The sequence below is a fragment of the Oncorhynchus tshawytscha genome, linkage group LG13 (assembly GCF_018296145.1).
Source record: "Oncorhynchus tshawytscha isolate Ot180627B linkage group LG13, Otsh_v2.0, whole genome shotgun sequence".
NCBI lineage: Eukaryota > Metazoa > Chordata > Actinopteri > Salmoniformes > Salmonidae > Oncorhynchus > Oncorhynchus tshawytscha.
In genome coordinates this window covers 69,616,866-69,638,084 of record NC_056441.1, presented here as the reverse complement: position 1 = coordinate 69,638,084, position 21,219 = coordinate 69,616,866, and the positions used below count along the sequence as shown (strand labels likewise).

General features: G+C 43.9%; 1 protein-coding gene across 1 annotated transcript in view; it reads left to right on the top strand.

Annotated features, from left to right (window-relative positions):
• The first annotated feature begins 148 nt into the window (after positions 1–148).
• LOC112266151 (kin of IRRE-like protein 3) overlaps positions 149–21,219 on the top strand; it is a 132,226-nt gene continuing 111,155 nt past the window's right edge. Inside the window, exons 1-2 of the mRNA XM_042294953.1 lie at positions 149–182; positions 499–561. Coding sequence (XP_042150887.1) covers positions 149–182; positions 499–561 — 97 coding nt within the window. The remainder of the gene's footprint in view (positions 183–498; positions 562–21,219) is intronic.

Here is a 21,219-nt window from a genome sequence, read left to right as displayed (position 1 = left end):
GGACTGGGCCAGCACTGGTTTAATGAGCCTTCTGGACAGATAGGCCTAAGGGGAGCTTTCTGAACCCCAGGTTGCGCCACCAATGGCTGGGCTGACTTTGTGAGAGAGCAGCCTGAGGGGAGAACATGAGTAAAGTCCTGGAGCCACAATGCCGCTCGCATTGGAGAACCAAGTCAGCCCTGGTAACTTTCTCTCTGCTGCCTCTGTCACAGACACATGTTTTGAGCCTGAAATGAGCAGCAGCAATGGCTGTCACAGAGGGGTTTCACGTTGCTCTCAGGTGGATACCAGAGACAATAGGAATCAGAAGTTGACGTGATGGCCATCAACGCTATGTCCCTAACCACTTCCCTGGAAAACATGTAATGGCCCTTGATTTGTGTCTGCTGTTGGATGAGGGATGTGAATGGATGTAGTCTCCAGTCTAAATCCTTGCCGTGTGTCTGTGAGTATAATGCCTTTTTAAGGTGAGTTTATTTGTGTGTGTGTCGTTCCCAGGTGTGGGCTCTGGCCGTAGGCCCCTGTCCAGGGAGGCCCAGTCAGGCTGGGGTGCTGGCAGAGGTTGGAGAGTGGCAGCAGATGTGAATTGTCAAGCGTTGTGTTTGGCTCATTAGCTGCTCTTCCACTTGCACCAAACACAGCTGTTGCCTGGCCAAGGAAGCAGAGGGGATAGTGTGTGTTTGCACAATATGGAAGTGAAATATGATTTAGGAACTTATTTATATGTAATTTCCTGATCTTTAATGCAATGCAATGCTATGTGTCCTTTAAATTCCTTTATACTATGTAGTGTGTACCATCTCTCCCATTCCATTATCATCGTATCCATTTTCTATGTCCTCACAGACAGTTCAATACATCCACATGCAGGTTATTCAGACTGAATTTGTGGCCTCATAAGGAACCATTCAATAATGAATACAGTGTGCTATGTGTTGTGATTATTCTGCCTGTCTAACCTCCCCAGCCCACTGATATCAGCATGTTATCTCCCATCTGGATGAATTTGCAGTAGCTGGCTGTGGATATTGCTCATGTAGCCCGGTGTTTAGCTATGCTATTGATGGCCCTCTGACCACGGCAGGTATCTTGAGGTCATTATAGTTTGCTACATAGTCAAACCCAATGCCCTGCTAGTTCTATGATTGTAGCCCTAATTTACCTCATAGCTGGCAGTCAGTGTTTTGGAAAAACCCCTAAGAGTGTATTGACATTGTGGTTGTAATTCAGGGAAAACTTTGATATTTCAACAGTAGTTACAGTATCCTAAAGACTGGAAAGCTGCCGTGGTCATCGCCCTCTTCAAAGGGGGAGACACTCTAGACCCAAACTGTTACAGACCTATATTCATCCTGCCCTGCCTTTCTAAAGTCTTCGAAAGCCACTGACCATTTCGAATCCCACCGTACCTTCTCCGCTGTGCAATCTGGTTTCAAAACTGGTCACGGGTGCACCTCAGACATGCTCAAGGTACTGAATGATATCATAACCGCCATCGATAAAAGACAGTACTGTGCAGCCGTCTTCATCGACCTGGCCAAGGCTTTTGACTCTGGCAATCACTGTATTCTTATTGGCTGACTCAACAGCCTTGAAATCTCAAATGACTGCCTCGCCTGGTTCACCAACTACTTCTCAGATAGAGTTCAGTGTGTCAAAGAGGGCCTATTGTCTGGACCTCTGGCCGTCTCTATGGGGGTACCACAGGGTTCAATTCCCGGGCCAACTCTTTTCTCTGTATACATCAATGATGTCGCTCTTACTGCGGGTGATTCCTTTATCCACCTCTACGCAGACGACACCATTCTGTATACATCTGGCCCTTCTTTGGACACTGTGTTAATAACAAACCTCCAAATGAGCTTCAATGCCATGCAACACCCCTTCCGTGGCCTCCAACTGCTCTTAAACGCTAGTAAAACTAAATGCATGCTCTTCAAGCGATCGCTGCCTGCACCTGCCCGCCCAACTAGCGTCACTACTCTGCACGGTTCTGACTTAGAATATGTGGAAAACTACAAATACCGAGGTGTCTGGTTAGACTGGAACTCTCCTTCCAGACTCATATTGAGCATCCCCAATCCAAAATTAAATCTAGAATTGGCTTCCTATTTCGCAAAACAAAGCCTCCTTCACTCATGCTGCCAAACATACCCTCGTAAAACTGACTATCCTACCGATCCTTGACTTCGGCGATGTAATTTACAAAATAGTCTCCAACACTCTACTCAGCAAACTGGATGCAGTCTATCACCATGCCATCCATTTTGTCACCAAAGCCCCATACACCACCCACCACTGCGACCTGTATGCTCTCGTCGGCTAGTCCTCGCTACATATTCTACGCCAGACCCACTGGCTCCAGGTCATCTATAAGTCTTTGCTAGGTAAAGCTCCGCCTTATCTCAGGTCACTGGTCACCATAACAACACCCACCCGTAGCACGCGTTCCAGCAGGTATATCTCACTGGTCTTCCCCAAAGCCAACACCACCTTTGGCCGCCTTTACTTCCAGTTCTCTGCTGCCAATGACTGGAACGAATTGCAAAAATCGCTGAAGTTGGAGACTTATATCTCCCTCACTAACTTTAAGCATTAGCTATCTGAGCAGCTTACTGATCGCTGCAGCTGTACATAGCCCATCTGTAAATAGCACACCCAACTACCTACCTCATCCCCATATTGTTTTTATTTACTTTTTTGCTCTTTTGCACACCAGTATTTCTACTTGCACATCAACATCTGCACATCTATCACTTCAGTGTGAATTTGCTAAATTGTAATTACTTCTCTACTATGGCCTATTTATTGCCTTATCTCCTTACTCCATTTGCACACACGGTAAATAGATGTTTGTGTTATTGAATGTACTTTTGTGGAACTCTTTGTTGTTTTTAGTCGCACCGCTTTGCTTTATCTTAGCCAGGTCACAGTTGTAAATGAGAATTTGTTCTCAACTGACCTACCTGGTTAAATAAAGTTGAAATTATTTTATTTGATTTTAAATGTTCACTACAGCTCTACACTCTTAGGAAAAAAAGGGTTCCAAATGGGTTCTTCGGCAGTCCCTATAGGAGAACCCTTTTTGGTTCGAAGTATAACTATTTTTGGTTCCATGTAGAAACCTTTTGGGTTCCATGTAAAACCCTCTGTGGAAAGGGTTCTACATGGAACCCAAAATGGTTCTACCTAGAATCAGAAAGAGTTCTTCAAAGGGTTCTCCTATGGGGACAGCCAAATGACAGTTTTAGGTTCTAGAGTGTAGAGGAGATACATATTGTATAGCACGCTTTATATCAGAGATGTGGTTTTAATATTTTCCTCCTCTTGTCTCTTCTTTAAACCATTTAGAGCCCTATCATTACTGTGGTATATGACCATCTATCAAAGTAAACCATTTAGAGCCCTATCATTACTGTGGTATATGACCATCTATCAAAGTAAACCATTTAGAGCCCTATCATTACTGTGGTATATGACCATCTATCAAAGTAAACCATTTAGAGCCCTATCATTACTGTGGTATATGACCATCTATCAAAGTAAAGCATTTTTTAAATTGAAGTTACAATTCAATTAAGGAGAATTTACAGAGAACATCAATTACTTTTAGTTCAATTTGACTTGTCAATTGCTCAAACTTTTGTAAAACACTTTAATCTCCTAAAGATCCTGTCAATTCAATGGGATTACAGATAATTGAACTAGCTATTGTAAACCTTATTTTGTGTTTGAGCAAGTTGATTTATAAAACATGAACTCAATATCAATGTATTTAGTTGCTATGTCTATTTTATAAAACATAATCTGTATTTACCAACAGAGGGTATGCATTTAGCACTTGTAAATCAGAACACCCTGCTGGGATATAGCGATTTGGCTCCGGGAGATTGAACACCACCTAACCTAAGGCCTCTACTCCACCATATCTCAATCATCTGAGTATTCTGTTATTTTATACTGTACATATTTACCAGGTGTTAATGTGCAGTCCACTGGTGGAGCATCAGCCGGTTGTACTGACCAAGCTGGATCTGCATGGAAATTGTTGTACAAATATTTACATAGAGCTCAGGCCCGCAGTAAGTAATGGGTAGGAGGATGGAGGAATTCTATTATCCTCTGCTGAACCCAGGTCAGTGTCCTGGGCTGGAGCGGGTGTGGAGCTGGCTCGGTCGACAGGGGAGTAGGGAGAAGAGGGGGGCATAGAAGACAGAACCATTAAAGGACTGGAATAATTGCGTTCAGATCAGTACTCTCTACTCTATAATCTAATTGGACAGTACTGTACATTTATTTTGCTTCTTGCATTATGCAGTAAGAAAGGAATTCAGTTATTAAAATCACAAAAGTAAACACTTTCTCACTTTATTCATGTTTTTTTTTTTGCATGATTATGATGGCCAAACTGGCTAGTAGTTCAATTTATAAACTTGCTCTCATAATTTCTATGGAATAAAAATATACAGTATGAATTGTAAACTTTTAATAGTGGACATGACCCCTGGAGATAATCAAACAAAAATCTTAAACTGTAGCCACGCACCAAGCAGTATACATACAAAATAAAATATTTCATGTTGTTCATAAACACTTGGATCCTGATATGCTGTTTGTAATTGAGAGCTTAGAGAGAGAGAGAGACAGGGAGAGAGACAGGGAGAGAGACAGGGAGAGAGAGAGACAGGCAATAGCTAGATTGCTTCAGTATTACTGGTGCAAGTAGAAAGCCCCCACGCCAGTGTTTTTAATGAAATCCCTCCAGCCTAATTATGTGAAAAAGCACAATATGTTTGTGAAGCACTCTCTGTAGCCCTCGATAGGCACTAAAGAGCCATCGACAGCTAAAGAGCGACAGGGCGAATAGACTGTACACAGAAGAATGTACCACAGGGGTATTCACCTCAAACCAGCAATGTTTGCACATATGACATCTTAATAAGCTAAGCACCATAGAACAGGATCCATTTTTAATAGTGTGAGGAGGCCTCTAGAGGGCCATGTGCAGTGCCAACATCTAATTGTTTTTTATGTTACTTAAAAATCTCTCCAGCGTTACATTATTACAATAAAGTTTTACCTTCATTCCCAATTAATTCAGATGTAACTTGCCCAACCATAACATAAAATAGCCAAACAATTCATTCTGTTTTTTGCATTCTTCCTTGAGTTATGGAACAATGACATAATTGACTAAGCACTTTCTGTATAAGCACCTTGTGACAACTGCTGATCTAAAACAGGCTTTATAAAAAAAATAGATGTATTGAAATGCATTTGATGGATTATGCCACATTGAAACAAATTGAAGCTTTTATACTCCCATTCATTTCTTCTCATCAATTCATTTAGGCTCCTAATAGCTCACGCAGACCTTGAAATATGCTAACTATACGAGGGAGGAGCACTGAGTGGTTGTTGGTATTATTGCTGCAGTAGTGAGAGTGTTAGACATACAGTAATTCACCCAGTAATACAGTGGTGAAGAGGAAGCCAAGGTTATTCGACAGCAAAGATGTCAGAGCCAAATGTTTCCTTGCCACAAAGCATCCATTCTTCCCTTTAATTGCTTAAAGGAGTCCATTTAAAGGAGTCCATTTGGAGTTAATTATAAAGGCATTCATTGACTGTCTAATGAGTTGAGTTTGTGTGAAGGGGACAGCGGCAGGTCAGAGGCACCATAACAACTGTGTTCACCTGTTAGAAGGCAATCACAACTTTATTAAGGGAGGACAAGAAGTCACCAACAACAGCATGGAGTACTGTCTTCATTTGAATGAACAATAGAAGTGAGGGAAAGTGGGAGTTGAGGGGAGTGGCCGTTTTTAGCATCTGACACTATTGGTTTGTGATTCGGATACATGCCAAGCATAATATTTCTACCATCTCCCCCATAGGTCGAACGAGAACATGTGATTGTGTCTCCTCTCATTGTTTTTGTTGATGTTTTATTTTTCTGGCCTTGTCACTTCAGAGACCTCTGTGTGTCTGGAATGCTGCATATCAAATGCTTCCCAGGTCAGCATCATGCTGCACCATCAGTGTGTGGCAATGTGGAGCCTTTGTCAGCTGAGACAACTGTATGTTGGAGGGGTAAAAAAAAAAAAGTGGGCAATTGTGTCACTTTTTTAAAATGACACACCTAGTTGCAGTGGCTCCGGGCCTGGTGGTTTAGCCATAGACTAAAAGAAGGTGTCTCTGTCTGCTGCCTACACCGGCTGCTACCTGGAAATCTGTTAATTTAACCGTGCTAATGGTTGCAATTGCAGGCGTTGGTGAACCCAGTAGCTGAGGTAAATGCTAGGTTTACCACGGCTGCCAGGATTCAACTGTCTCAAAGATGAGAGTACCCTGACTGCTCTGCGTGGGCACAAAATGCTGGGAGGGAGGAAGGCATTTGTTAGGTGAAAGGGGAGGGATATTGAGGTTTTACCTCCTGACTCCTGCTCTCCTGCCCCAGGCAGATAACAGCTGCTCCCAGCCAGATGCCCAGCTGTTGGCGCAAGCCCCAGTCCTCTCCAGGGACCAGAGCTCAAGGAGCAGGGAGAGCGAGATGGGGTAATGCAGGAGCTCATCCAGGACATGATGTATACAGTACAGCAGCCCACCAGACCAGGTGTGGGGGTGGTCAGCAGGCTAGTTTGCTACTTTGATCTGTTGTGTCTACTTATACTTTAACTAGCAGGACAAGCTGCCATGTCTGATTGATGGACACGCACCTTTCAAAATGTAGTGCTTTTAGCTCACACAGTGAAGTACGTATTTCTGGATTGTGGTACTTTGGGTAATTGGTTTCACTGCCTGCAGAGAGAGCATTACTTTATTCTCCCTTCAGGAAATAGACTGTTAGTGGCATATGTGATCCTGGCAAAGAATCTATTTGATGTAGCGGATCTATAGTGTCTATGGTGCTTGATACACAACATTATTTTTGGACTAGTATTGGTGGTACACTGTACCTGATGACCCTGTGGTCTCATCTGTTGTGGTAGAAAGTCATTCAGAGGACTTGAATAGCATCAGCTCATAGAATCCCCTAACTCTCGATAAAATAGTCTTTTTCATGGAAAATTCACAAAAGATACCCTTCGCTAAAGGACCACTTAAGACGCTGAAAATAAAAATAATGTGTATTAATTAAGCTTTTTTTACATTTTTTATCCCCAGGTCTGCATTTCATCTGTCCCCTTTCATGTATTGAATCCGGATGAGGGCCTAGCACAAGGCATTTCTGCATTCTATTTGAACTCATTGAGAGCGAGCCATTTTGATTCTCTAATGGTCTTCAAAGCAGGTTCTGGTATGAGAGAGAGGCTTGGCTTTTGTATCATCTCCACTTCATATATTTAAACTCCACTAAATACATTTATATTCAGTCTTATTCGCTCTCCCTTGCGTACTATTCCATTTCTTTCCCCTTATTCTCCCAGTCTTTCTTATGAAAGCTGGACATTAATCTATAATGTTCTGTCCAATAATGGGAGTAGTGAGAGAACATATTATGCTTACGTCTGTGAGGCAGGGTGCAAAATGTGATGAGGCCTGGAGAGCAGAGGCAGAGGCACAGGGCTGTTTGGTCTCCCTCCCAAACCCTGAGGCTAACGAATTAAGCCAGGGGGCCTTTGGATTATACAGCTCTCTGATACCCCTCGACTTCGATTGATGACTAAATAAACGTGTGATCATTTAGCAACTCCATAACAAAGGCATGATAAAGAGGGCGGCGATCATTACCGGTGAGGTCTTGGCGATGTGCAACTCTTCTGTAAACCCACCATGCACCCAAGGAGGGACATACGTTTCCAACCCTGAGGAAGTTTGGTCTCATCTGTAGAACAGAGAAATCCATTACAGGGGACAGATCCTCATCAGCCAGACCAGAGAGAGGAGAGCTGTAATGTGCTCATTTGGACTTGTACCCGTTGTACGCTATGTAGTTAGAGCTGAATTCAAATCTATATTTATTCATAATTGTATAAGATAAAAGAGTGATTTTTGTGATTTAAATGTTTTTTTTATTTATTATTATGTTCTTTCTAGCATCTATACCCATTGAATTTACGTTATTGAAATACTCGAAGTAATCACTGGTAAACTTAATTGCCATATCATTACTTAAAATTGCACGAATACAAAACAGCCAATGATGACGTCAGCCAAGGGGATAATAAATGTTTGCAGCACTAACCCTCCTTGGCTTGGTCCATAAACCAGTCAGGCTAGTGTAACATGCAGTAGCCGTTGATGTTATAAATAACCTTCCCTGTTAAAGTCAATAAGTCATTTTACGTTACTCCTCAATTGATCTCAGAAATCACACAGAGGAGTGATTGAGGGAGAAGAAAGGGAAACGGCTGTGTGCGCTGTACTGAGAATACACTCTTTGTGTATTTGTGTGTCCTCTCTCTCTGTCTCTGTTTCTCTGTGTCTCTGTTTTCCTCTGTGTCTCTGGTTCTCTCTCTCTCTCTGTTTCTCTCTGTCTCTGTTTTTCTCTGTCTCTGTTTTTCTCTGTCTCTGTGTCTCTGTTTCTCTGTCTCTGTGTCTCTATTTCTCTCTGTGTCTCTGTTTCTCTCTGTCTCTGTTTTTCTCTGTCTCTGTGTCTCTGTTTCTCTCTGTGACTCTGTTTCTCTCTGTGTCTCTGTCTCCCTGTATATGTCTCTCTGTCTCTGTTTTTCTCTGTGTCTCTGTTTCTCTGTCTCTGTGTCTCTGGTTCTCTCTGTATTTCTGTTTCTCTCACTGTCTTTGTTTCTCTCTGTGTCTCTGTTTCTCTCTGTGTCTCTGTTTCTTTCTGTGTCTCTGTTTCTTTCTGTGTCTGTTCCTCTCTGTGTCTCTGTATCTCTCTGTTTCTCTCGGTCTCTGTTTCTCTCTGTGTCTCTGTTTCTCTCTGTGTGTCTGTATCTCTCTCTGTCTCTGTTTCTCTCCGTCTCTGTTTTTCTCTGTGTCTCTGTTTCTCTCTGTGTCTCTGTTTCTCTCTGTGTCTCTGTTTCTGTCTGTGTCTCTGTTTCTCTCTTTGTCTCCGTTTCTGTTTCTCTCTGTCTCTGTTTCTGTCTGTGTCTGTTTCTGTCTGTGTCTCTGTTTCTGTCTGTGTCTCTGTTTCTGTCTGTGTCTCTGTTTCTGTCTGTGTCTCTGTTTCTGTCTGTGTCTCCATTTCTGTTTCTGTCTCTGTTTCTGTCTGTGTCTCTGTTTCTGTCTGTGTCTCTGTTTCTCTCTTTGTCTCTGTTTCTGTTTCTGTCTGTGTCTCTGTTTCTGTCTGTGTCTCTGTTTCTGTCTGTTCTCTGTTTCTCTCTGTGTCTCTGTTTCTCTCTGTGTCTCTGTTTCTCTCTGTGTCTCTGTTTCTCTCTGTGTCTCTGTTTCTGTCTGTGTCTCTGCTTCTGTCTGTGTCTCTGCTTCTGTCTGTGTCTCTGTTTCTCTCTGTGTCTGTTTCTCTCTGTGGCTGTTTCTCTCTGTGTCTCTGTTTCTCTCTTTGTCTCTGTTTCTGTTTCTCTCTTTGTCTCGGTTTCTGTCTGTGTCTCTGTTTCTGTCTGTACCTCTGTTACTGTCTGTGCCTCTGTTACTGTCTGTGTCTCTGCTTCTGTCTGTGTCTCTGCTTCTGTCTGTGTCTCTGCTTCTGTCTGTGTCTCTGCTTCTGTCTGTGTCTCTGCTTCTGTCTTTGTCTCTGTTTCTCTCTTTGTCTCTGTTTCTGTCTGTTCTCTGTTTCTGTCTGTTCTCTGTTTCTGTCTGTGTCTCTGTTTCTGTCTGTGTCTATGTTTCTGTCTGTGTCTATGTTTCTGTCTGTGTCTCTGTTTCTCTCTTTGTCTCTGTTTCTGTTTCTCTCTGTCTCTGTTTCTGTCTGTGTCTCTGTTTCTCTCTGTGTCTCTGTTTCTGTCTGTGTCTCTGTTTCTGTCTGTGCCTCTGTTACTGTCTGTGTCTCTGCTTCTGTCTGTGTCTCTGCTTGTCTGTGTCTCTGCTTCTGTCTGTGTCTCTGCTTCTGTCTGTGTCTCTGCTTCTGTCTTTGTCTCTGTTTCTCTCTTTGTCTCTGTTTCTCTCTTTCTCTGTTTCTGTCTGTTCTCTGTTTCTGTCTGTTCTCTGCTGCTGTCTGTGTCTCTGTTTCTGTCTGTGTCTATGTTTCTGTCTGTTCTCTGTTTCTCTCTATGTCTCTGTTTCTCTCTTTGTCTCTGTTTCTCTCTTTGTCTCTGTTTCTGTCTCTGTTTCTCTTTCTGCCTGTGTCTCTCTTTCTGCCTGTATCTCTCTTTCTGTCTGTGTCTCTGTTACTGTCTGTGTCTCTGCTTCTGTCTGTGTCTCTGCTTCTGTCTTTGTTTCTATCTTTGTCTCTGTTTCTGTCTGTGTCTCTGTTTCTGTCTGTGTCTCTGTTTCTGTCTGTGTATATGTTTCTGTCTGTGTCTGCTTCTGTCTGTGTCTCTGCTTCTGTCTGTGTCTCTGCTTCTGTCTGTGTCTCTGCTTCTGTCTTTGTCTCTGTTTCTCGCTTTGTCTCTGTTTCTGTCTGTTCTCTGTTTCTGTCTGTTCTCTGTTTCTGTCTGTGTCTCTGTTTCTGTCTGTGTCTATGTTTCTGTCTGTGTCTATGTTTTTGTCTGTGTCTCTGTTTATCTCTTTGTCTCTGTTTCTGTTTCTCTCTGTCTCTGTTTCTGTCTGTGTCTCTGTTTCTCTCTGTGTCTCTGTTTCTGTCTGTGTCTCTGTTTCTGTCTGTGTCTATGTTTCTGTCTGTGTCTATGTTTTTGTCTGTGTCTCTGTTTCTATCTTTGTCTCTGTTTCTGTTTCTGTCTGTGTCTCTGTTTCTGTCTGTGTATATGTTTCTGTCTGTGTCTCTGTTACTGTCTGTTCTCTGTTTCTCTCTGTGTCTGTTTCTCTCTGTGTCTCTGTTTTTCTATATGTGTCTGTTTCCCTCTGTCTTTGTTACTCTCTGTGTCTCTGTGTCTCTCTGTCTCTGATTCTCTCTGGTTTCCATGTGTGTGATGCCATTCCATTAACTCTGTTCCAGCCCTTATTATGAGCCATCCTTCCCTCAGCAGTCTCCACTGACATATACACGCTCCACACACACCCCTCCTGTCCTCTCCTACCCTAATCGTGTTCATCTGTCCGCGGTGCCGGGTCGTGCTTTGCTCTGCGACAGACAGCCGAGTAGTGTGTGTGTGGGGCTGATGATGATGATGATGTCAGATGGAGCTGATTAGCCTGGCCGTTACCTCAGCAGCTCCCAGGAGATGGGGTCCTGCCAGTGGCAGCAGTGAGGGATGGGGGGCTGCTGTGTCATTACTGCCAGCCAGCACAACTCAGTGGCTGCTCAATAATCCCCCACTAGCTACCTCTCAACCCGCCCGCTGAAGATTCTGTCCAATGCTGTCTTATCACATCACACTTCAAGACAACTTTTCAGGGATTAATAACTCACTTGGTGCTGTGGACAGTATACATGGACATATCTCTGTAATATGAATAGAGAAAGTAGGGGGACTGTGTCTATGCAATATGGGAATGGTGCGTCTATGTGTGGGGGTATGAGTATACAGCAGGGTTTTCCAAACTCCCCCCCCCCATCCCACCCCTTGGTGTACCGAGGACCGATTTTGAAAAACGCAGGTGTACAGTTTGTGTAGAGTATGTGCATGCCCTTTTGACCTCTGTGGTATTATGAATTGAACAAGTTTTACAGACTGGAGGGTCTCAGAGGTACTTAGCTGTCACTATCAGAAATAGGCCAGAGGACACAACAATGGTCAAACATCAAGATATACCCTGTTGGCTTCAGGGTGGGCTGAGATATGGAGCTCCAAATTGCTTGTTTGTAATCCATTCATTCTCAATGGACACCTCAAGCTGCAGATTATTCTAGTAATCTCTTCCAAAGACTCCTTTGTTCTCCAGCACAGGGTCAGTAGTACTGTAACATACACAGGAATTGTAGGGACATCTTTTTTAGCTCTGCAGAAGACATTGGGGTCACCAGGACCGTCCTCATTGAGTAGAAAATATCCACAATAGGACATAATGTAGTGTACAAAACAGGGCACAGCGACTGGGTTCTGTCTCAACCATAGCAGAGCCCAGTAATGACTCATGAGTGGACAGATCAAGCCTGTATGCTTTAGAGGACCGTGTAGGCTCTCAGTGCCACCAATGGGAACAGGAAGACAGAAAGACAGGAAGACACAGGCCTATTAATCTGCCAAACCCTCTCTCCTCCCAGTTTCAGACAACAGGGGCATACCAAACGTGTAGGGAACAGGGGTATGAGCCATCGCTACTCTCCTGTGGGTATCCTCCGGCACAGGTATCAGAGACTATTAATCTGTTTGTCACCCAGCCCCATGCATCTGTCACCGAGACGACAGGGCCGGGAGCCTGGACAGGTAGGGAGGGGGTTAGAAGAGGGGGGAGAGGGTGAGTGGATACAAATGATGGCCTTCAGGCCATACTCTGGATCCTGAAATCTATTGAGAGAGAGAGAGAGAGAGAGAGAGAGAGAGAGAGAGAGAGAGAGAGAGAGGGGGGAGTCTTATCTTTGTATATCAGAACTTATGGATGTCTTTTCTCTGTTTTCTTTCTTTCATGTCTCCATTGGATCCACATCCTATATTTCTGCTAATCCACAATAGGTAAGTACCTTGATCCAACTAGCTACCCTGAGTTAACCTGGTGATTTGTCAGTTGAAAAACCTTTATAGTAGCACGTGTCTATAGCGTGGTAGTGGAGGAGAGCTGTGTGAAGAGGCAGTATGTCTGTCACTGGGCTCACCGCTCCAAGTATATGAGAGAAAGAGAGAGGGAGAGAGGTGTTTACCATTGTCTTATCTTTGTATCTGTCAACCGTGATGCTTGTGAAGTCTCCATAAGAGCGATACACCCCGCTCTCCAACTGACGAGGCCCTGGCTCCTATTGCGATAGAAGGGGTATAATAAAGGTACAATGGGATACCTAGGGCCTATGAAATGCCAGACACACATCATAATAAGGATGCCTCACTGGGATCCGTTGCCTCTCCACAGCCTTTGGCCACTCTCTCAGTCTGGCACCACGCTAACGGCATTAACACGTAAACAATTGTTCTGTGAGGTGTCTCTCCTTCAGAAGTACATAAAAGGCATCCCTGTATCCAGCTGGTGCCATGTCCTCATTCTGCTGACTCAGGGAACCACTTCCTAACAGGGGGAATGGGTACACCATGTGTGAAGGCCGATTAAAGGATAGAAAAAATGGCTAGGAAAATGTAGCGACGTCCTGGACAATTACAGGCAAGCAGAGCAAGCAGAACAGGGATGTTCAGGGATGTTTGAGGCACATGGCTGGTAAGGTAAAAATTCCTGGAGTCTTCATGGAGAGCAGGTTTGTCACTGCAAGGCTAGTGGATACCATTAGTTACCGGCGGCAGTTGCTCTGAAGTGAAACTAACTAAAGCTGAGAGACTGAACAGTAACCTCCCTGAGCAACAAGCACAGGTGGCGACAACAACCGCTGGCTTTGATGTGCTAGCTGCAGAGAGATATCATCACGCTACCTTTGTCCTTAAACAGACTGACTGGCCAATCTGCTTCATCTCTCCTCCCCTGGCGGATCGTTTGTCGAGAGGCACTTTTGCAAATGAAATGTGGCAGGCTTTCATTTTGATAGATGTGTGTTCGGAGAAAAGGAAGAAGGGGCAGAGCTTGGATGCTTGTGGATGCTTGTGGATGCTTGTGGGTGTGCGGGGGCCCTTGCACAGGTAAATATTTATTCAGTGATTTAGATTTGGTCCCTGGTCTTTCCTCTGAGAAGGCCAGGTACGTCTGGATGATTTGTTCTCCCTATGGAGAGGATGTGTGGCACCGTGTTTAGGTATCCCCCCTCCTTTCACAAACACACTCCCACCCACCGCTGCCTGTCTGCAGTCCTGGGGGAGACAGAGAGAAGACAGTGGAGGTGGGAGTAGAGAACTCGTTTACATTTCTCCTTCACACATTTGAATGTGGTGATGTCACAAGGGCATGCCACAAATAAAACACCCAAACCTGTTAATCTAACAGGATCCTGCCTGGCCCCTCACACACGAAAGTGGTGTGGTGATTCATGTTTATGGCCAAGCATGCTTAGGTCTGTCCTCAGTGCATTCAGTAAAATTCTACCATGATACATCTTACACATAGAGCTCTGCTACATACCTATGAAAGCACATCCATTATCCACGCTGTCAAGCAGTCCATTCAAAACCGTATATCTACGTTAGAAATAGTTATACCCTAACAATGTGTTAATTTAATTAAATTTTTTATTTTACCTTTATTTAACTAGGCAAGTCAGTTAAGAATAAGAACAAATTCATATTTTCAATGACGGCCTAGGAACAGTGGGTTAACTGCCTCTTCAGGGGCAGAACGACAGATTTAATGTTGATTGAAACGCGTATGATTAGAGATTTTTAAAAAACGTTATATTTTAATTTGTATTAACAGAGTCGGTAGCTTTGTGCTGCCCATTAGCTGATCATGTCAATTAAGCATTCATTACTGTGCTCTGCTCCCTTTGAGAGGTAGGCTACATGCTACATGCCTTTGAGGTAGCTAATGCTAATTTTCTTTTAGTGCTACCATATCAGATGTAATATGTGACAGGTGTTCTAATTCTGGTCATGCCATTCATTAGTGCTGTTCAAACAGAAACCCCATGGGAGAGAAGCACATACTGTAACCACATATGAATCACTAGTCAATATGGTGACCTTTATGTAGTGAGGGAGGGGTCACACACACACACACTCACACACACAGACAATGATGCTGGGCTAGGGATTTGGAGGCAGGCGGGTGTAAGGATGACTAGGTCTGAGAAAAACAGCCTGGGTGTTTTAATCCAGCATGTCGCCAATTAAATCCCAATCCTTTAATTTAACCTCCTTTTGATTAATTAACCCAAGTTTGAGCGCTAACAAGAAGCAGGTATTAAAGACAGACTATTTCTGCCTAGGCCGACCCCCTGGAAAGAGTGTAGATGCTGTTTTCAGAAGACCATGGAGATGAGTGTGTCTCGGTACAGGTCAGATTAAATGGGAGGTAATTGGGATTTGCTCAGTATGGATGCATGCCCATAGGACAACCCTTTGAAGAACCCTTCTTCCTTCCAGGTAGAATCCTTTTGGTTCCATGTAAGAGCCCTTTTTGGTTCCATGTAGAACTCTTTCAACAGAGGGTCCTACAAGGAACCCAAAAGGGTTCAACCTGAAACCAAAAATGGTTTTCCCATACCTCTGACAGAAGATACAACGCTATCAGACAAAATAGAAAAGACAACAAATCAATCTGAAAAACAATGACAAGACAAGCAAAACAACTGATTCATACAGTACATCATCTGAGTGGAGAAAGTCATTACTGATATCAAAAGAAGTTCTGTTGTTTCTCCCAGTCTCTTTCCATTATACTTACAAAAAATATCATGACTTCGAACTATCAATGTGATGAAGGCAAAGCTTATGCACAAGCAACATCACCCTTCACCTCCTCTCTATCACTCTGCTGCCGTTCTTCCCTCATCCATCCTCACTGCCACCTAAAAGCTAGTTTCCTTGTATCATTGCAGGACATTAACATAATGGAAAAGGCCCTTGTTAATGGCACCAGGCAGAGAGATAACGGAGAGACACCAGGGTTTCACCACTGCTTGTTGCTCTCACATAATCACTGAAATGCTTATCAGGACTTCAGAGAATATTGACCTCTGTCTGTAATAAGGCCCTAATGGCTCTAGTATGGTGCAGGGACTGAGAGATTGGCCTAGACATACGTTGCCATCTGACAGACCGCACGCACCGTGAGCTGGTCCTCGCCCCACCGTCGGGCTGTCATGGCACACCTCGTTAGTCTGGTGGGAGATCCATGCCCAGCGGCCCCCATACTAAACCCCAGCAGCCTGGAAATCAATGAGTTCACAGCGAGGTACAGGAGGAGGGGTCTGGGCTTCGGAGCAGTGGCACGCGCCAGCCACATCCTTTGGGCTGCCAAGCGTGGGTTAATTATCACCATGGTGATTGCGGACCGCCGAGTTACTTATGAGTGGAGCATCAACAACAACAAATTGGAACAGGTATTACATGGCGTCCAATTTAGTCCTCCTGGAGGGCCTGTGCTGATTACAACAATCACTGTATGTGTCGTTGGGACAGATGAGTACATGGAGTGGTACTTATCAGTGGCTTATCACCAATGTAATGGCAGAGTTCAATTCATCCATCCACACAGCTCATAGAGCTATTCAACTGCTCTTCTGACAGATGAAGCTAGTTCACAACAGAGAACTTTCATTATTACAGATTTTTTTTAATGATTTTTTTTAACACTCCATAACAGAGGAAAGGATATTTTGGGAGATGATTTTTTATTTTTATCAATCCAGTGTCAAGAGTTAAATGCTATTTGAGTTCCAGAAAATCCATTTGGAGCAGTGTTTCATTCATTGAGGACAAAGAGCACTATAATCAGGTCAGCTACAACAAAATGGTAGCAAATGAGTCATAGATTGATCATTGGTGGACATGATGTACAATTTAATGTACTGTATATGTTGTGGTAGCTCTGTGTGTATTCGTTGTGTCTTAGCGCACTTTAATCTGGCTCCATGTTTAGTCAGTTCTCCTCTTTAAGTTGCATTCAACTACAATATATTCATGTGTAAACACTCAAAATGGAATTTAGGGCACTTCCATGGTGTGCTCCAATCTTATTTTACGCTCCTTTGGTTCCTCCTTCACAAGCCAGTCATCTCCTGCAAAGGTATTGTCATACGTTTGCACAGATCAATATTCAGAGATAGGGGAAAAACACCAAAGCCTGTAAGTCATTTACAACACCTGGCTCAGTGAAGGTGACGACTTGAAAAGGTTCCTGCCTTTACCTTTTAACATCTCTGATTTCACCTCCTCTGAGAGTTGCAGAGATGGGGCTGATAACCAACGTTTTCCACACATACTTCCCTCAAAACCTTCCCATCAACCAAAAAAAAGAGAAAGAAAATGTAAGCACATTTTTCATCAAATGTGTTTAGCATTTCATGAGGGGCATATTTTCCTCAAAATGGAAACACACATACCCATACACACCAACATATTAACCAGCCTTTATATGCATCAGAACTCCCTGTAGCCAGCCCACCCCATAATACAAGTTCAGCTAAGATTTGTCAGCAGTATGCAAGCTACCGGTAGTTTACCAATTAGTTACCTCAATCTTCAGTAATTTTAGTAATTAACAGAAAATCTATGGCAATCTATCGATGGCAATCTATTGTAACTTTGGTCATTAATACTTGAAAACTTACCAAATAAAAATCATATGTAGTATTTATTTTTTATATCTGTGTACATATTGTCCATGAGTTTCTAGTAAAAAAAACATATGGGTCAAGAGATAGACTAATTCATTTTAAAAAGTATCTACTCAACAATGGCATCATTTTCAATTAACTCTGCAACTCTTCCAACCAATGACTGCCACCAGTTTGACGCCAAAACACTGAAATCAAATACATATACTGACATAGTGAAATATGTCATTCCATTCATTCTGTCATATATGTTGCATGTGAGATGGCCACACAGAGGGCCAGAGATAATTACAAACACCTGTGATCCTCTAAAGTACCCAAAAGGACCCATAGATGTCGTGTGATAGATTACATAAAATCCATAAAACCAAAATTCTGTTTACAATAATATAACCTCCCTTTGCAACCCTAGTCAGATGTTTCTGAGTTTAAATGAGGTAAAACACTGTTTAGTTCCTCATCGACTCTCTCTGGGACCAGTCTTCTTGGTCATGTGTTTACGGGGTCATGGCTGCCCCTTAGCCACCCGACAGAAGAGACAAACACACCACAACAAGCCTGGCTCTGCCATAATTAACTGGAGAGGCTGAGTTTAGGGATAACTCCAGGAGGAGCGGCAAACTAAAGCTCAGCTAATGAGTTGAGGTTTCTTAATTTGTTCTCCCCCGTAATTCCAGAATGGATTAACGTGGCTTTATTTGCCTCTTTCCCGTCGATTAGCACGGCGCTCGGTTTAGGAGTTTAGGGGGGAGAAGGGGAATCGGGTTATAGAGCTTATGAAGAGACTGGTTCAGTGGCTTCTGCAGTGTTTAGCAGATAATGGAGTTCACCTTTTCTGGAACGTCGGAGACAGTATGTCGGGGACTATTATTGGATTTAGTTGGCCTGATAAAGGGAAAGCGTAATTCTCAACAGTGATCCCCTATCTTTCTGGGATCTCGGGTTGGTTTGCCATTCAGGGCCCACCTCACAGATGCAGCCACACTGCATCATTTCTTTACTAGTTTACAGAGATTTGCTTAAGCACTTACCTTTCTTTCTCATCTCATCAGTCACTCAGGATTTCTTGGCCAACGTAGTCCTGCTATCTTTTCTTGTTCTCAGTATGCTCCCCTTTACCATCACGATCTATGCTGCCATGCATATCTCTCTCTCTCTTCTCCTCCTCCTCCTCCTCCCTCCTCCCAGGCCAGGGGTGCTGCCATGCATCTCTCTCTCTCTCCCCCTCCTTCCTCCTCCTCCTCCTCCTCCTCCTCCTCCTCCCCCTCCTCCCAGGCCAGGGTGCTGCCATGCATCTCTCTCTCTCTCCCCCTCCTTCTTCATACCTCCTCCTCCTCCTCCTCCCTCCTCCTCCTCCCCCCTCCTCTTCCTCCTCCTCCTCCTCCTCCTCCTCCTCCTCCTCCTCCTCCTCCTCCTCCTCCTCCTCCTCCTCCTCCCCCAGGCCAGGGGTGCTGCAGGCTGCACCAGAAGAGTGGACTTTAGGCTGTTAATTAGGGTTAAAAGGCTGGTAGCACGGCAGTGTGCAACAGTGTGTGGAACCCAGACCTGGCATGGCACCTGATACTGCTTTTGATTCTCCTTCTGCAGGCCAAAACTCCAGCACAGCACAAAACAGCCGCAGGGCAGAAACTCACACCTCCAGGCTAGATGCTTCTCCCATTAGGGTAGTGCCTGGATTATGCTGGAGAGCAATGTGTTAGTAATACACAGTTTGAAGTGCCAATCAACATCAGTGAGGAGAATACACCACGCTTTGCCAATACTGATAAAACAGCTCCACAACACTGCCTTTTACCTCTCCGTTCTCAATAAGACAGACCTGTGTAGCCTCTTCAAAATAATTCAAGCAGTTCAAACTGTCTTAGATACACATATAGGGCCTCCGAGTCACATTACCTCCCACCTGATATCTCCCAAATCTCCCAAAATAACTGATCAAACAAATGCTCTCATGGCCCCAGGTGTTTATGAATGCATGGAAACCAAAGCCTTAAAGACAATTTCTAACCCAGTGCTTTGTTTGAGAGGTAAATATACTCTCTCCATTTGATTCCATGCCCCTGGAGAGTAACGACAAACACACTGAGAGACAGTAGGTTGAGATGGCAGGGAGATTTCAACTGTGTTGTTTGTACAGGCCTGCCTGGAGTATATATTCACCCAGATAGGCAGGCCTCCTTTGACCAGTTTTACTCTCAAACACACTGTGGACATCACCTTTGTTGGAATATCTCTCTACGTCAGTCACCATGTTGCTGTGCATTGGTGAGTCATGACTCCTATGCCGGTCAGCGCTTTATACTGTATCCACTCTCATATTGTCAAAACGTCTAATAAGAGAGGTCTGCCGCAGGGGGGGGTTGGCCAATTAGACTGCAGTATCAGACAGACCTGAGGTGGTTGTAATATTGTGATATGGCTTCTCATTCTCGTCATCCTCAGTATTTTTACCCCCATCACAGCTCTGTGGTTTTGAAAGGTATGTGTAAATGCACCGGAAAGAAGGCACATCCACCCCCCCCTGGCTGGTATGATGTCAGAACCACTCTTAACTCCAGAGCTGCACATGTGTGTTTTCGTTAGACTCTAACGTGGGGAACATGAAAGGGCTGGGATCCTAAGGAGGATCAGAGCTGATAAATTCATACGTAGACCACCTCCCTTGTGTGAGTCTGTAGCGTGTCAGCCAAACCATGACTCAGAGCTTGCAAAGGTGGACAGCTTGTCATCAGAAGATGCAAATCGCCATGGCGACGGCTATGAGTCACGGCAGCCAGGGCCAGTGAGCGGTCACTTGGATACATTAGCAGCCTGTTCATGTTGTTTGGACAGTCTGATGCTGTCTCACTGTGAATGGGCTGCTCAGCTTCTGTGTGTAGTGGTTTATTATTTTCTTTAAGTGCATTTTAGTGATTTGGATTCGCATTACAGGATTTCGCGCTGGAAGGCATGAGTATCATGTATGAGTGTTGTGTATGACTATCATGTATGAGTGTTGTGTATGACTATCATGTATGAGTATCATGTATGAGTGTTGTGTATGACTATCATGTATGAGTATCATGTATGAATATCATGTATGAGTATGTGACAGATATGCAGGGACAGGGAGGGAATAAGAATGTCTGAGAGAGATACATTGAAAAAGAGAGAGAGAGGGGAGAGAAAGCACTGTGATCCTGACATTAAAAGAGGAGACCTTAGCTTTAGCCTGGGGCCAACCGGCAATGACCATAGCTGTGACCTCCGCCGTGACCGGTGTAGACAGCAGACACACATCAGAGACACTCCCTCAGGTCCGATCTGTCCACAAGCCTCAGAGAGAGAAGGGACCAGACGTTTGCTCGCACCCGCCTGCCGCCGAGCCTAACATAACACCATACACCATGTTGTGCCATATCACTCATATAGCACATACAGCCAGACTGAGATCAGTTCCTCCGGTAGGCATTCATCTCAGTGGGCTGCCGGTGCCCGTCAGGGAAGATATGAAACCAGAGCAAACATAAAGCGCCAACATTCGTGCATAGCATTGTAAGCCATCGACTCCAATATTAACTTCAGGGTTTGATCTCATTCATGTTTGCTCAGGATTTTGTCTGTTGCTTTCCGCTGCTTTCCGCTGGGTTTGGGGGAGGTAGAAACAGCTTGTGTTCTGTTCAGATGCAGAGCCAGTTGGTCCTCCACTGGCGTGATGTAATTAAGCAGCCAATGTGTTTCTATAGTATTGGGGGCTTGGCTCTTGTGTCCCAAACACTAGCCAGCAAGTTTTTCTTGAGCTATTTTTATTTATATATATATATATATATAAAAACTGTTTTAATAAAGTAACAATTTAACAGCCACCCAATTTAAACAGTATAATTTCATCTAATTGGAAAAGAAGAGCCAAGGAAAAAACTACAAAATAAACTGCTTCAGTTGAGATGGCA